Source organism: Sciurus carolinensis, chromosome 2 (genome assembly GCF_902686445.1).
Source record: "Sciurus carolinensis chromosome 2, mSciCar1.2, whole genome shotgun sequence".
Lineage (NCBI taxonomy): Eukaryota > Metazoa > Chordata > Mammalia > Rodentia > Sciuridae > Sciurus > Sciurus carolinensis.
This window is the reverse complement of record NC_062214.1, coordinates 88,435,963-88,449,737: the sequence shown is the minus strand read 5'-3', so window position 1 is coordinate 88,449,737 and position 13,775 is coordinate 88,435,963. Positions and strand designations below refer to the sequence as shown.

The 13,775-nt window shown below is 52.5% G+C and overlaps 1 protein-coding gene across 5 annotated transcripts in view; it reads left to right on the top strand.

Moving 5' to 3' along the window:
• The first annotated feature begins 8,517 nt into the window (after nt 1-8,517).
• Smad6 (SMAD family member 6) overlaps nt 8,518-13,775 on the top strand; it is a 71,405-nt gene continuing 66,147 nt past the window's right edge. For 2 of the 5 annotated variants that reach the window (XM_047542035.1, XM_047542034.1), the window contains exons 1-2: nt 8,518-10,392; nt 11,383-11,481. In XM_047542035.1, coding sequence (XP_047397991.1) covers nt 9,579-10,392; nt 11,383-11,481 — 913 coding nt within the window. In that variant the 5' untranslated portion in view covers nt 8,518-9,578. The remainder of the gene's footprint in view (nt 10,393-11,382; nt 11,482-13,775) is intronic. The other 3 variants (XM_047542037.1, XM_047542036.1, XM_047542039.1) reach the window with 3 other exon arrangements.

Below are 13,775 nucleotides of genomic sequence, written 5' to 3'. Positions count from 1 at the left end.
CCTCCCTCGGAAGGGGCCATGGCTCCTGGCTACGGTCAGTGTTATCAATGCCCACCATTTACCTGGCCCACCCGCGGCACCCCTTCCATCTTGAGTACAATCCAACCACTAATAGTATTTATTAGGCATCATGCAGTCCTTGTGAGCCTCAGGGTGTTATGACATTTTAGCAGAGAGAAATGGAACTCTGGAAGCCTTAGCGGTGGCCTTACAGTGGCCCAGTGGGTGAGCACTGAAGCTGGGATTAGATCCAGGTCTTCAGGGTTCCAAAGACAATGTGAACTTCCCTGAGCCCGGCTGCCCTACGAAGCAATGCCTGCGTAGTAACCACCAGCCGGGCCCAGGGCCCACTCGCCCCTCACTTTTAGGGGGTTATGAAATGTCTTAATTTTCTCTAAAATCAAAAGAAATGAAAAGAGTGATAAAAAATATGTAACAATAAATCCAGTCTGGTTGATATTTGTCTTTATACCCATACGCTTATAGAATACTAATTTTTTTTTTTCGTACCAGGGGTGCTTAGCCCCTGAGCCACATCCCCAGCCCTCTTTATATTTTATTTAGAGACAGGGTCTCATTAAGTTGCTAAGGGCCTCACTCAGTTGCTGAGGCTGGTTTTGACCTTGCGATCCTCCTGCCTCAGCCTCCTGACCTGCTGGAATTACAGGTGGGCACCACTGCACCTGCACACAGTGCTTGGCCCTGGAAGCACTGGTGACTGTCCCCAGCATGGCTTGTGTTTGTGGAATGAAGGTTAAAATAAAGTTTATGCCACTCCTTCTGCATGCCTGACTCTGGGAAGGAAACGGGAGCCCAAAGCCTGTCCTGGTCCAGCTCGGAAGGAAGATGTACACACAGCAACCGAGAGCAGGACGAGGCAGGAAGCAGCCCCCGTTGTTGTCAGCTGGCACTTCTCCCTTCTTGTTTTTGTCTTGTCATTTGTCACTTAGTCATGTCCTGCTTTGCAGGTAACTGTTTCATGTATTGACTTCTTCAATCAATCATTCTTTTGTTGATTTATTCTTCTCTTTAATGAATGTTTACTATTTTAGTAATGTATTTATTATTTTTAAATATTTGATTTGGTTTTGAAGAGGTAATTCAGTCCATGGTGCAAAAAAACTCAGAAGGTACTGTAGGATGAACACCTGAAGACTGGGGACAGAAGGAGGGGAGGGTGTCTTTGGTTCTGAACTTTTGAAACTGCTTAGATTTTGTACTAAGTGCAAGTATTACTGACTTAATAGAATAAACTAAAACAAGCAAGCAAGTGAACAAAAAACCAAATGACTGTGGATTGAAAAGTTAGTTTGCTGGGCTTCCAGCCCCTTTGTGTTCCACAAGGTTACTTTATAAAAAAAAAAATGAAAGACTGTCATCTTTAGCAGCTTATTGTATGTTTCCAAAGACATTTTGTACATCTACAAGCACGTACACTTTTTAAAAAATGTATGCAAATCGTTCCCATTGTTGTTAGTCACTTAATATCTTGAGCTACATCCCTCGTCCTTTTGTTTTATTTTGTGACAGGGTCTTGCTAAGCTGCCCAGCCTGATCCTCCTGCCTCAGCCTCAGAGCTGCTGGGTTACAGGTGTGTACCTCTGCTCCTGGTTAATATGTTGATCTTTGTATAGAGAGCTGCCTCTTCTTTTTCAACAGCTGCATGATATACCACAATTTATTTAGCTAGAACCTATGTTGATAAAGTTAAAGTTGCTTCCAATCTCTTTCTTTCTTTTTTTTTTTTTTTAATAAAGTAAACTTGTGGAACATAAACTCTACTCAGTTGTGACATATAAAACCATATGTATGTGCTGGGCGCAGTGGCACACACCTGTAATCCCAGTGACTCTGGAGGCTGAGGCAGGAGTATTGCAAGTGCAAAGCCAGCCTTGACAACTTAGCGAGGCCCTGTCTCTAAATAAAATATTAAAAAGTGCTGGGGATGTGGCTCAGTGGCTAAGTATCTCTGGGTTCAATCCCTGGTACCCTCCCCCAAAAATGTATGTTCTATTTCACTCATGTGCAAGTACATCTCTATGGTATTTGTATACCTGGAATTGCTGGGTCAACAACTGTGGGCACTGCTACAGAGGGGAAGTTGGTCCAGCTTCTATCGTGTGGCCAATTTGGCCATATCTGAAAAATTACAATCTGTCTCCACTTCCCCTAAATTTCTGGAGTACCTCCTGGGGGCTGGGCTAGGGGCACAGAGACAAGGAGGACTCAGAGTTTGCTCTTGAGGGTCTCTCTGATGTGGGCTAGTCATTTCTAGCCTTGGGAAGAATGAATATACAAATGCCATGGCAGTGTAAGGAAGGTAGCCTCAGTACAGTCACTGAGGCAGGGAGAGAGAAAAACGATTTGTTCAGAGGAAAAGGAGGAAAGACATTCCAGGCAGATGGACCAGCATGTGCAAAGTCTGGGGTGTCAGTGAACAGGATACAGGTGGGGAACTCTGGGGTGTTCTACAGAGTGGGCATTCTCTTATTCAGGATCCAGGGAGTGGGAAGGGGGAAATTGAAGGTGACAGGCACCTAATAGGGCTAGGAGGCCCCTCTTGAACCTGTTAGGGAGCCATTGATGGGGTCTCGGTCTGGCAACCTCGATGTCACATAGGAATGCTAGAAGGCTCTCTTCAGCCATGGTGTAGAAGATGAATACAGATGTTCTTCAAATGATTTCCAAGTTCCTGATGGCAGGGATCCCTACACTAGGGGTCTTTGGTCCACTGTAAGTGCCTAGTGGAAATGTTTTGTTGAATTATAGCCAGTACCTAAATCCAACTTATGCCTGGCCTTGTTTCTTAAATGAGGGTTCCTGCCTTTCCCTGAAGTTTGGGGGAGTGAGCCTCCAGGAGGACCTGGAGTCCAGTCTGAGGTCAGCCACAATAACATCCTGAGTAGTCTCCCATCTCTGTTCAAAAACTCCAGGGACTTTTGCATTCTCTTCCCTAATATATCTGCGTCAGCTTTAATATTAAAAATGGAACATATTCTTTACCCTTGCTGAGTTGCTGAGTCCTATGCATGTCAGAATTTGACTCATTCAACTCCCACCTTGGCCAAGTCAGCCCATTTTACAGATGAGGAAACGGAGTGTCCCAGAGGTTAAGTAGTTTGCAAGGTTGTCATTAGTTTAGTGGTTCAACTTGGAAATGGCTTGGTAATGACTGACTCCACACTCATTTCATTAATAACAGCTACCATTTATTGAACACTTATCAGGTGCCAGACACTCAGCATTTCAATCTTCAAAATAACCTTCTAAGATCCTGACCAGTTAAGACTCAGGCAGTCCATCTGCAGGCTATCACCTGGGACCAATACTAGTGCCCCTACTGTGGGATGTTGCAGGAGGTGAAGGAAGTCACACAAGGTCACACAGCCAAGAGTTAGTCAAACAGGATTCTAGCCCAGTTCTGCTGGATCCTGTGGCCTAAGTTCTCTACCATGACCCGGTACTGCCCATGACTGTACAGGTTGCCTTTGCAGTTAAAGCAACACCAGCAACCTGTTCAGAGGGCTATGATGAGGTGCCCCATAACTTAGAGACAGGATCAGGAAAAATCATTCTGCCTGAGAAAAAGTAGTAAAAAGTAAGTCAACAAGAAAACATAAAAGAGGATGAAGTTAGGAACTGGTTAGGCCAGTGTTCCCAACATCACGGGTCTACTGCTGATCCCCAGCATAATTTTAGGTGATGCACAGGTAAAGAGACTTATCTATTTAATACATAAACATATTTACATATTTATTTATTTATTTATCTTTTTTTTTCTTTTTTCTTTTTTTTGTCAGGGGAAAGCACAAATGCAGCCCACCCAATACCACAAATTAGGCAGTCAAGTTTCCTGACTGTGGATCAACTACAGAGGTCATTGCAGCCTAGAAGGGCAGTGGCAGGGTCTTGCCCCAAAGAGCCAGTTGCTACTGCTGCCTCCTCCCCTCCCCTCCCACTTCTTCTTTTTGGTACCAGGGATTGAATCTAGGGGCACTTAACCACTGAGCCACATTCCCAGCCCTTTTTTTTTTTTATATTTTATTTTGAGACAGGGTCTCACTGAGTTGCTTAATGCCTTGCTAAGTTGCTGAGGCTGGCTTGAACACATGATCCTCCTGTCTCAGTCTCCTGAGCTGCTGAGAGTATGAGAGCTAGCTTCTTGATCATGGTACCGCCCCTGCCAGGTAAGTATGACATTTATTTTAAAGTGATAAATGTAACTGGCACACTTGTGCCTTTGTGGATATTATAGCTTAGGATAAGGCTAAACGAAAGTTGTGAATTGATTTAAAAGATTAAATAAATGTCAATACATGGTTTATTTTTGACCTTGGTACTTTTATCTTCCACTCCACTGTCCACATTGACCATTTTGTTCTGGTCTGTCTCTCCTCCCATTAGACTTTTTGAGTTCAGGAATTGTGCTTTGCTTCCTGCAGGTTCCCTAGCACCTAGAAGAGGGCTGGGTACCCAGCGGAACTCAATAAGTGAAAGAACACAAATTTTCATTCATAGGCATGTGCATGTGCTTTTTTCAAAGGAGAAGGGGTCCAAAGCATTTATCAGAGCTTCAGAATCATTGTTGACCACTGCCAAAGGGTACCTCAATTCCCCCTTTTAGGGTCACATTGACCTATAGATTTGCCTTCCAAAGGGGTGAACAACACCACTTAGCCAGTTGGTCCTGTGGTTGTCTATAAAATTCAAGCCTACAGCTATTCTCCAGTGGGACCCTGGTTATCCATCAGTCTCCTGTGAAGTGGGTTATGATGAGTCAGTCTCCTTGTCAATTCATATGATCATGGCAAGAGGTGACTTCCTTTGTGATGTCTCTGTTTCTAAGTAGTGGCCCCTAGACCCTGCCCTCTTCCCACAACCCACAAGCAAGCTCTGCCTTGCACAATTTCTGTTCTTTCATGCCTTTCCAGCTAATGTGGAAATGTCCAGAGGGCAAAGAACCAGTTTTCTTCTCTAGGTCTCAGTGTTAAGATGCACACTTACCTCAAGAGTCCTGGGTTCAAGTCTCAACTCTGCTACCTACTGGCCATGTGATCAGAAAAAAAAAAAAAAAAAGAGTCCAGGAAGAACAGGACCTTCATTGTGTTGTTGGGAGGACTGTAGAATCAGTGCCTATAGGTGCTTGGCACAGTGATGAGCATGGAGCTTGGTGAAGTGAGGGAATTTAGATTGACCTCTCCACAGGTACTTACTGAGTGACCATTACATGACAGGTGTTGGGCTAGGGAGTTACCTTGTGTGTGTTAGCTTCTCCAGTGGCACAGCCAGAATGGCATCAAGTGATCTGCTTCTGACTCCCCACCCTACACACTGCTGTGGGTGAACTGTGCCTAGAGCTTCTCCATCTCTGCCCTAGTGGGAAGAACAGATAATGAAGTGTGTGGTTATGAACTGTGGGAAGTGCTTAAGGGTGCTTTGTGCACAGAGTACTTTGAGGACTGAGTGGGGAGGATTCAAATTAGAGGGGTCAGTTACCTCTTAGCGAGTGGCTTTGTGAGTAATTTGGCTGCAGAGCCCTGAGGATGCACAGCCGGCACCCTGCCTTGCTCCTACCTCTCCTTTCCCTATCTCCCCACAGAACTGAAGCTTTTTCGCTAGAGTGAGAGTCTAGGGTGGTGGGTGTGCTTAGGCTGTAGCCCTGTGGCCCTGCCCTGCTGGACCTGACCGCACACACCCTCTAGTGGCCATAACGTAAGCCAGGCACCAGGCTGCATGAAATCCAAGGACAGTGGGACTGTCATTGACCTTCCCTTCCTGATACTGTGTCCATTCATATGTAGTCCTCCTGTCATGAGGGCTGATTCTGGGCCCTCTCTCGTTTAATTCTGGCAGCCATCTCTAGCATAATTCCCAATCCCACTGTACAGAGCAGAACCCAAGGTTTATAAAGTTAAGGGAGGAAACTAGGGTGGGTACTGAACTCAGGCTGACCAGACTCTCTGTCAGTATGCTTCAAGTGGCATCTTTCCCCACCCCATCTGCAATGCCACATCTTCCAGTGGCCGAATTTTGCCAAGTTAGTGCCCAGGGTTGAAGTCGGTCCTCCCAGGCAGGTCACTGCTTCAGGGTCTCCAGGGGTTCTGCAGGAAGGGATGCCACTGTGCCTCAGGGAGGTACAGAGGGTGGAAGTGGGGAAAAGGAGCAACAGTTCACATATTTGCCCCAGGGGTATGAACTGAACATTTGTGGCAACAGATCTATCTGTGCCCTCAGAGGTGGCCCTGCAGCTAACCCTCCTCTTCCCATAGACCCAACTCCTTTGTTTCCTATCACAGCACACCTCTTCCCCAGTCAAACTGGATGGGTTCAAGTTCTGCCTCTGCCACTAATCAGAAGCTTGAGTGGTTATTCTGTGCAGGGCTTTGTGTATGAATGCCTTCTGTATAAACTGGTGGTTCCAACCATCCCCATTCCCTGTGTTGTAAAGGGAGCTGGGGTCTCTCCCTGTGACATGTTGATTCAGCAGGTCTAATATAGCTGAACTGTATTCTGAAAATTACTGCCCCAAAGGGTGTGCTCTGGCAATACACACACACGCACATCACTTCCATCTGCTGGGGTGAGTGCAAATGCTGGTGTATGCCCCTCTGGTTTGAGCAAACTAGTACGTTCACCACTATCTTTGTTTCAATGGCAAATGAAATGGTCAAACTCCTGTGACTCAGTTTCCTCGCCTGTACATAATATACTCGTTAGGATTGTGAGTTATGAGACTAAGTCCTGGTAATGCCTGGAAAAATGCCTTGCATAGTAAAGATCCAATAAGCATGTGCTATTATTGTAATCCACTGCCAAAGAAGCAAATACCTTCATAAAAGGAAATACTTTACATTTTGCCTCTCTTTGTATTTTAAGATGTATTAAATTTCCCGAGGGGGCGAGAAGCGATGAAAGGAGCCACTAGACAGTCTTCTGCGATGGGGGGGTCACATTGCATTTTGGGTGTTTGCTGTTCACTTGGGATTCGTGCACTTCGCACGCACAATTTCTTATGATCTCCATGGTTCTGTGAAGCACGCAGAGCAGACATCGTCACTCGCATTTTCGAACAAGAACTGAAGGCCAGGGCAGCTATATTCGATTTGATCAAAGTATTGGAGCATTTCTCAGTTCCAATTCTTCATTCGGGAGAGTAATAGCCCCTTCCAGAGAGAACCGTGCGAAGAGTACCTGGCTCCAGGTAAGGTTCAGCAATGGTTCTGAGAATCCTGCCCTCCCCCCAGCCCACATCGAGACCCGGGGATGAGACCGGGCTCATACAGCCGCGCACTCACTACGCCATCCCCCAGCGTGGCACCCGAGGGAGACCCGCGCGCCGGCGCCCCTGTGGCCCCGCAGGGGAATGGCGCCCAGCCCCGGGCCAATGAGAGTAGCGGAATTTCTTTCATTCAGCGCGGGGCCCCGGCTCCTGCCCGGAAAGGGGCGGGGCGCCGCGCCGGGGGTGGGGCCGTCGCGCGCCGGGGAGAGGGCGGTGCCGGTCCCGCGGTCGGGCCAATCGGCGCCACGCCCGGGAGGGGGAGGGGGGGACCAGGCCTTTTTTCCCCTCCGCGCGGGACCAATCCCGACTTTACAAGCTTGAACTTTTGCCACCCTCGGACGAGCGAGCGCGCCCGAGGAGGTACCCCGCCGCGCCGGCTCCAGGGCAGGAGCGGCCTTAACCCTTCCCGCGCCAGGCGTCCGCCTTCTGCCTCCGCGTCCCCAGTCCCAACCCTAACTTACCTGTATTCTCGTGGTGAAACATTGCTGGGCAAAGCACGACCCTCTATCCACGTCCCGTTGCAAGGAACAGAGAATAAATTGGCGAAAAGCGAGAAGGGAGCACCCAGTCTCGAGAGGGGCCGGGGCCGGTCGGGGCCCGCCTCTCTCGAAAGGAGGGCAGTGGCGACGGAGAGGAGCCATGGAGGAGACACTCGCCGCCTCTACCCCACCCTGTCCAAGTCCCTACCTCGGTCGTTCCTGCCGGGAGCCCCCTTGCGCTTAGCGTCCCACGCCCCAGGTTTGGCCCAGCAGAGCAACTCCCAATTCTGCGCCGGGGGTGTGGAACCTTGGCATCTTCACGGAAAATCTCGCTACTCCAACATAGCCGTCCCCTACCCTCCAGAGATGCAGGGCAGGAAAGCACACACGCACACCCATTTTTATTATCCTGCACTCGGATGGGGATTTGAACTGACTCTAAAGTGCAATGTGTGTTTGTAAGCTTGCGCATGAACCAGGGAGAGGCAAAGCGCCCCGTTTGCGCCGGAGTCTTGGTGGGTTCGCCAAGCCCTCGCGCACTCGCGGGTGGTTTGTGTAGCCCTCTGTGTTCGTGTGCTCGCCGGCATCCGTGCCCCGGGCGCACCTCGAGCTAGGGAGCGAGCCGCGGGCGCTGTCAGGCCATGGGCGGGGGTGCTGGGGCGGGCGTGGGGCGGGGGCCGGGACTCGGCCCGCCCCGGGAGCCAGCCCCTCGGAGCCTCGGGCCCTGCAATGGGACGTGTTCTCCTTTAAGAGTTAAGAAACTTGAAACCTTGTTTGCGCAACAATCAGCGCCGCGGAGCCGCCAAAGTGTCTAGACTGGCATATGATGGGAGGCAGCCAATGACTCCGCGGCGCTCCTCCGGGGGCCCTCAGTGTGCGTTTGAGGAGAACAAAAAAGAGAGAGAGAGCCGAGCTGGGGAGCGAGCGAGGGAGCCGAGTCGAGAGAAAGAGCTGCCGGGCGCTGCCTCGCCAAACCTCGCAGGGACCGCGGGGCCACCGGGAGGCACTTTTGTGGAGGGGGGAGGGCGGGCTACCTCGGCAGCCGCGGCGCCCCAAGCGTCCGAGCGCAGCGTGGGGCGGGCTGCGACCTCTGCCTCGGTGGATTGCGTTTTTAATTAAGGATTCCCAGCAGCTCTTTGGGATTTTTACAGCTTCCACTCATGTGTTGACACCCGCGTTCAGGAGAAACTCGCTCCAAGTGCATCTAGCGCCTGGGACCTGAGACGGAGTTGGCCTTTCATGCATGCAAATCCAGGGATTTGGATTTTGTTTGGGATTTTTCTTTCTTTCCCTTTCCCCCCCCTTTTTTCTTTTTTGCAGGGAGTTGAGGGTATCGACAAGCTTACCTTTCGGATCCTGCAGGAAAAGCCCATGTAGTTACGCGCTTGGGTTTTAAAGGCAGGGTTTTCCAGACACATTTGGGGGTTCGACGCTAGCGCTTTGTGCTCATGGACGAGCCGCGCAACTTTTGAAGGCTCGCCGGCCCATGCGGGGTCTTCCTAGCTGCGCGCTGCCTGCAGCCCCCCTAAAGCGAGGGGGCTGGAGTTAAGCCGCCCAGCCGCCGAGATCCATGTAGCCGCTGGCCAGGCGCGGACTGCGGCTCGGCGTGCGCTTGTTCCCGCTGTCCCGACCGGGCGAGCTCCCTCATGTTGCAGCCCTGCTGTGCCCCTTCGACGACAGGCTGTGCGCGGTCTGCACGGCGCTCCGCGGCGGAGCTTCATGTGGGGCTGCGGCCCGCGCAGCCGGCGCCTCGCTGAGGGAACGGACCCCTGGTAACCGGAGACCGCCTCCCTCCCACCCCCGGCGCCAAAGGATATCGTATGTTCAGGTCCAAACGCTCGGGGCTGGTGCGGCGACTTTGGCGAAGTCGTGTGGTCCCCGATCGGGAGGAAGGCGGCGGCAGCGGCGGCGGCGGTGACGAGGATGGGAGCTTGGGCAGCCAAGCTGAGCCGGCCCCGCGGGCACGAGAGGGCGGAGGCTGCGGCCGCTCCGAAGTCCGCCCGGTAGTCCCACGACGGCCCCGGGAAGCGGTGGGACAGCGAGGCGCCCAGAGTGCGGGGAGGCGCCGGCGCGCAGGGGGCCCCCCGAGACCCATGTCGGAGCCGGGGGCCGGCGCCGGGGACTCCTTGCTGGATGTGGCGGAACCGGGAGGCCCGGGCTGGCTGCCCGAGAGTGACTGCGAGACAGTGACCTGCTGTCTCTTCTCGGAGCGGGACGCCGCTGGCGCGCCCCGGGACGCCGGCGACCCCCTGGCCGGGGAGGCCTTGGAGCCGGCGGCCGGCGGGCGGAGTCGCGAAGCCCGCTCGCGCCTGCTGCTGCTCGAGCAGGAACTGAAGACAGTCACGTACTCGCTGCTGAAGCGGCTCAAGGAGCGCTCGCTGGACACGCTGCTGGAGGCTGTGGAGTCCCGCGGCGGCGTGCCGGGCGGCTGCGTGCTGGTGCCGCGCGCCGACCTCCGCCTGGGCGGTCAGCCCGCGCCGCCGCAGCTGCTGCTCGGCCGCCTCTTCCGCTGGCCCGACCTGCAGCACGCCGTGGAGCTGAAGCCCCTGTGTGGCTGCCATAGCTTCGCTGCCGCCGCCGACGGCCCCACCGTGTGTTGCAACCCCTACCACTTCAGCCGGCTCTGCGGACCAGGTGAGCGCACCTCGCGGGGGCCGAGTGGGGGCCTAGCCTTCCCCCTCCCTGCATCCTCCCCTGGCCTCCTCTCTGTGACACTGGGGCGGGCGGGCACAGGGGCCGGCGCTCCCAATGCCCCTGAGCATAGAAGCCTCCAGGAGAGGCGCTTACCCTGGCCAAGGGGAGTGAAAAGGAGAGCCGGCAAGTGAGTGAGCACACAGATCAAATGGCAACTTCATTCTAAGTCTCCAGCAATGGGTATCCATAAAGTGGGTACAAGTTGGAGTTTTCTCTGTGCAGCTTCAGCGTCATTGAGAGGGGAGGGCAGATCAGAAAAGCCAAAGAAATGGGTGCCATTGCCCCCACCACCCAATTTCAGAATTTACTTGCAGTGGGTACCCAGGTTTTTAGCATTTGTATGCACATGCCTATACCCAGGTTGCACTTTTCTGTGAAGGTACCCACAGTTGTGAAATTGGGTATATATAAATTGTGGCCAGAGTCAAAAAGTATTTGTAAAATGTCCCACTTGTTCTTTTATATATTTTGCAGCAATGCTTTTGTAGGTTATCCCCTCTCTCATTCCCAGCATCCCTTATCATATGTCAGGGTCCTCCATCATCACCATTCTCATTCTCTTGTGTTCCGCTTTCCTCTAGAGTTGAGGGTCCTGAAGGCATCTGAGACTAGGTGAGGAAGCCAGCTATTAAATTACCTCTGAGAACTGCACCACTTCTTTGTTCTGCTCTGGGGATTTCCCCAACACACAGCATCCCCAGCCTTACTTACCTGGGCAGCCCCTGGGTGCTGGAGCAGAAGTGAGGAGGCGGGGAGAGCTGGAAGGCAGGGATCTTGCAATCCCCTTGCTCTGACCTCTGCACCCTAACCTTCATTAGGGGGTTTGTGTGCATCCATTAGGTGGCATAGGGGGTTTTGCAAGAATGGGGCCTGCAGAATTACAGGCTGTTGGCCCTGGGAGGACTCAGTTCCTCCATTCTGACTTCCCAGGAGAGAGTCAGCACCCAGCCTGGAGGCACAGAGATGGTCAGATCACAGAACTCCTGACTCAGTGTGGAAGGGGAAGGTGGGAGCCTGGATTTGTCACAGGTGACTTGTGTGTGTGGTTTTGGGGGTTGAGTGGGGGTAGTTGCTTGAAGGGAAAGGAAGTTTTCCCTCAGTCGTGATTCCTGAATAGAGGGCATTGATGTGTGTTGGGGGGGTGGAGTGGGGAGAGAAAGAGAGAGAGACCTGCTCCCCACATGGTCACTCTATGTCGTGTTGGGCAGACCCTGACTTGGGGTCCATACTGAGCTTCCTGTGCCTGGCTGCTCTTTCGACAGTTTCCCCTGGAAGAGGCTTTCTCCCCTCTGTTATTCCTGTCTCCGTCCTGAAAAATGGGTCCCATTTATGATGGTCTTGTCCCTGGTTATTTTTCTAGTAGGAGATGAATGATGGGGTCCACTCCACTCTTGTAGCAGGCCTTTGTAGGTACTTTCTCTTTCACCATGTCAGTGACCAGCAAATGTTTGTTGAGCATTTACTCTGTGCTAGGCACTGGGTTGGGTGCTACAGCTGGCAGAGCAGAAATGTGAGTAGGATCTGTGCCTTCAAGAAATAATCCTGGGGAGGAGGGAGAGATGGGAAGAAGAGGAGGGAAGGGGGCAGGGCCAGGTCAGTGGTTGAACCACTAGCAGTGCTGAGGGTGTGTTTGTATCAGAATCGCCCCCCCCCCCCCCAACTCCACACCTCTAACCTGGAACAGCCTTGTAGGAAGGAAGGGTCAGAGGCAGAGAGGACCAGCCCAGCCAAAGGTTCAGCAAGCTCAGTTGGGTGGGCAGGAAGGGGAGGAGCAAAAACATTGATGGACACCAACAGGTCCCATTCCCACTCCTATTCCTTAAACTGGGAGTTCGCCTGGGTGGTGGTTTGAGTTTGGTAGACTTGGGAAGTTGTAAGGTTGGAGGAGAGTCTGGACACTGCAGTAGAACAGTTCTTCAACCTGGACCTCTGTCCCAGGCTTGCCCATCCAGTAACCTGCCACTTGACCTTGGATGAGTTACCTCCCCTCAGAATCTCCCTCTCTATGGGTAATTCTGGACTATGCACTGGGACTTGGCTTGCTTCTGCCCCCCAGAAGGAGGTGCTGTTGTAGGGACAGCTGTGTCCTGAGTCTATTTCTCTGCCTCTTTGCTAGTTGCTAGCCTACGAGGCCCGGACTTAGTCACACTGGGGGCAGCTGGAGAGACCAGCGGTCTGAGCAATCTTTAGTGTGGGCTGGGTTGACCCTTTTGCCTTTCCTGGGACTGAGAACTGGGGAAGCCCTCTGCTGCCCACCCCGCCCCCGCTGTCTGGCCGCCAGACTGGCTCCTGAAGCTGGGCGGGCGCATAGCTAGGGCTCAGCCTTGCGCGCCCTGATAAGGAGACTCTTCCCTCCAACTGCGGGGAGAACTGGGGCAGGGGACAGACAGACAGACTAGCACACAGAGCAGACACATGACTGGAGGAAAGTACACGGGAACACCCAGCATGGAAGGACTGAGGAACACCCACCTGGCACCAGTCACCAGTGTTCCTCCCTACCCCCAGCCAGCCCTACAAGGAGTCCCAGTGACAGGAGGCCCTTTCCTGGTCAGTGTGAACCCCTGCTGTTCAGTCAATCCTGCTTCATCCAGAAACTTGCTTTGGGGCAAGTTTCCCTCTCAAGGCCTCTTTTCCCATCTGTAATAGCTGGGGGCTTGGGGGCTGGGGATGTAGCTCAGTGGGTAGAGTGCTGGCCTCGCATGCACAAGGCCCTGGGTTGGATCCCCGGCACCGCAGAAAAAAAAAAAAAAAAAAAAAAAAAAAGGTTGGTTGAGGTCTGATGGGTGCACAGGCCTTCCTCCCCTCCGCTTGCCCTGTCCCCTGTGCTTTTCTCAGAAACGGGGCTCTTCAGCGGAGGGCCTGTGCCAGGCTCTGTCCTGGGCACTGTGTGGACCCCAGGGAGTCAGACTCCAGCTCAGCCTCCTTCCTGCCCGCCCCCTGCTCAGGGCTAAGGCAGCGCTGAGCCCGGTGGGTGCCTATGTGGACGGAAATGTGGAGAAATACTTTGATCGCAGCTCTGACCTGTGTTTATAGAGCTCCTTTCTCCTGAAAGTATCCATTAACTTTGGAGTAAATCTCCTGCTCTGTGCTTCACCACTTTTTTTTTTTCTGTAATTATATTCAGTAAATTACTATTATCCAAATTGTGCCCGGGAAAGAGACAGAGTGAGAGAGAACTTCTAAACGACTGGAGGAGGCCGCCTAGGAAAACACAGGGTTCCCAGGCCAGGACTGGAGGAATTAGAACGGGCCAGAAAGTCCTCCTTTTATTTGGCCTGGCATTATCCCTTTGAAATGAGATCAATTTCAAGTTGGGCTTC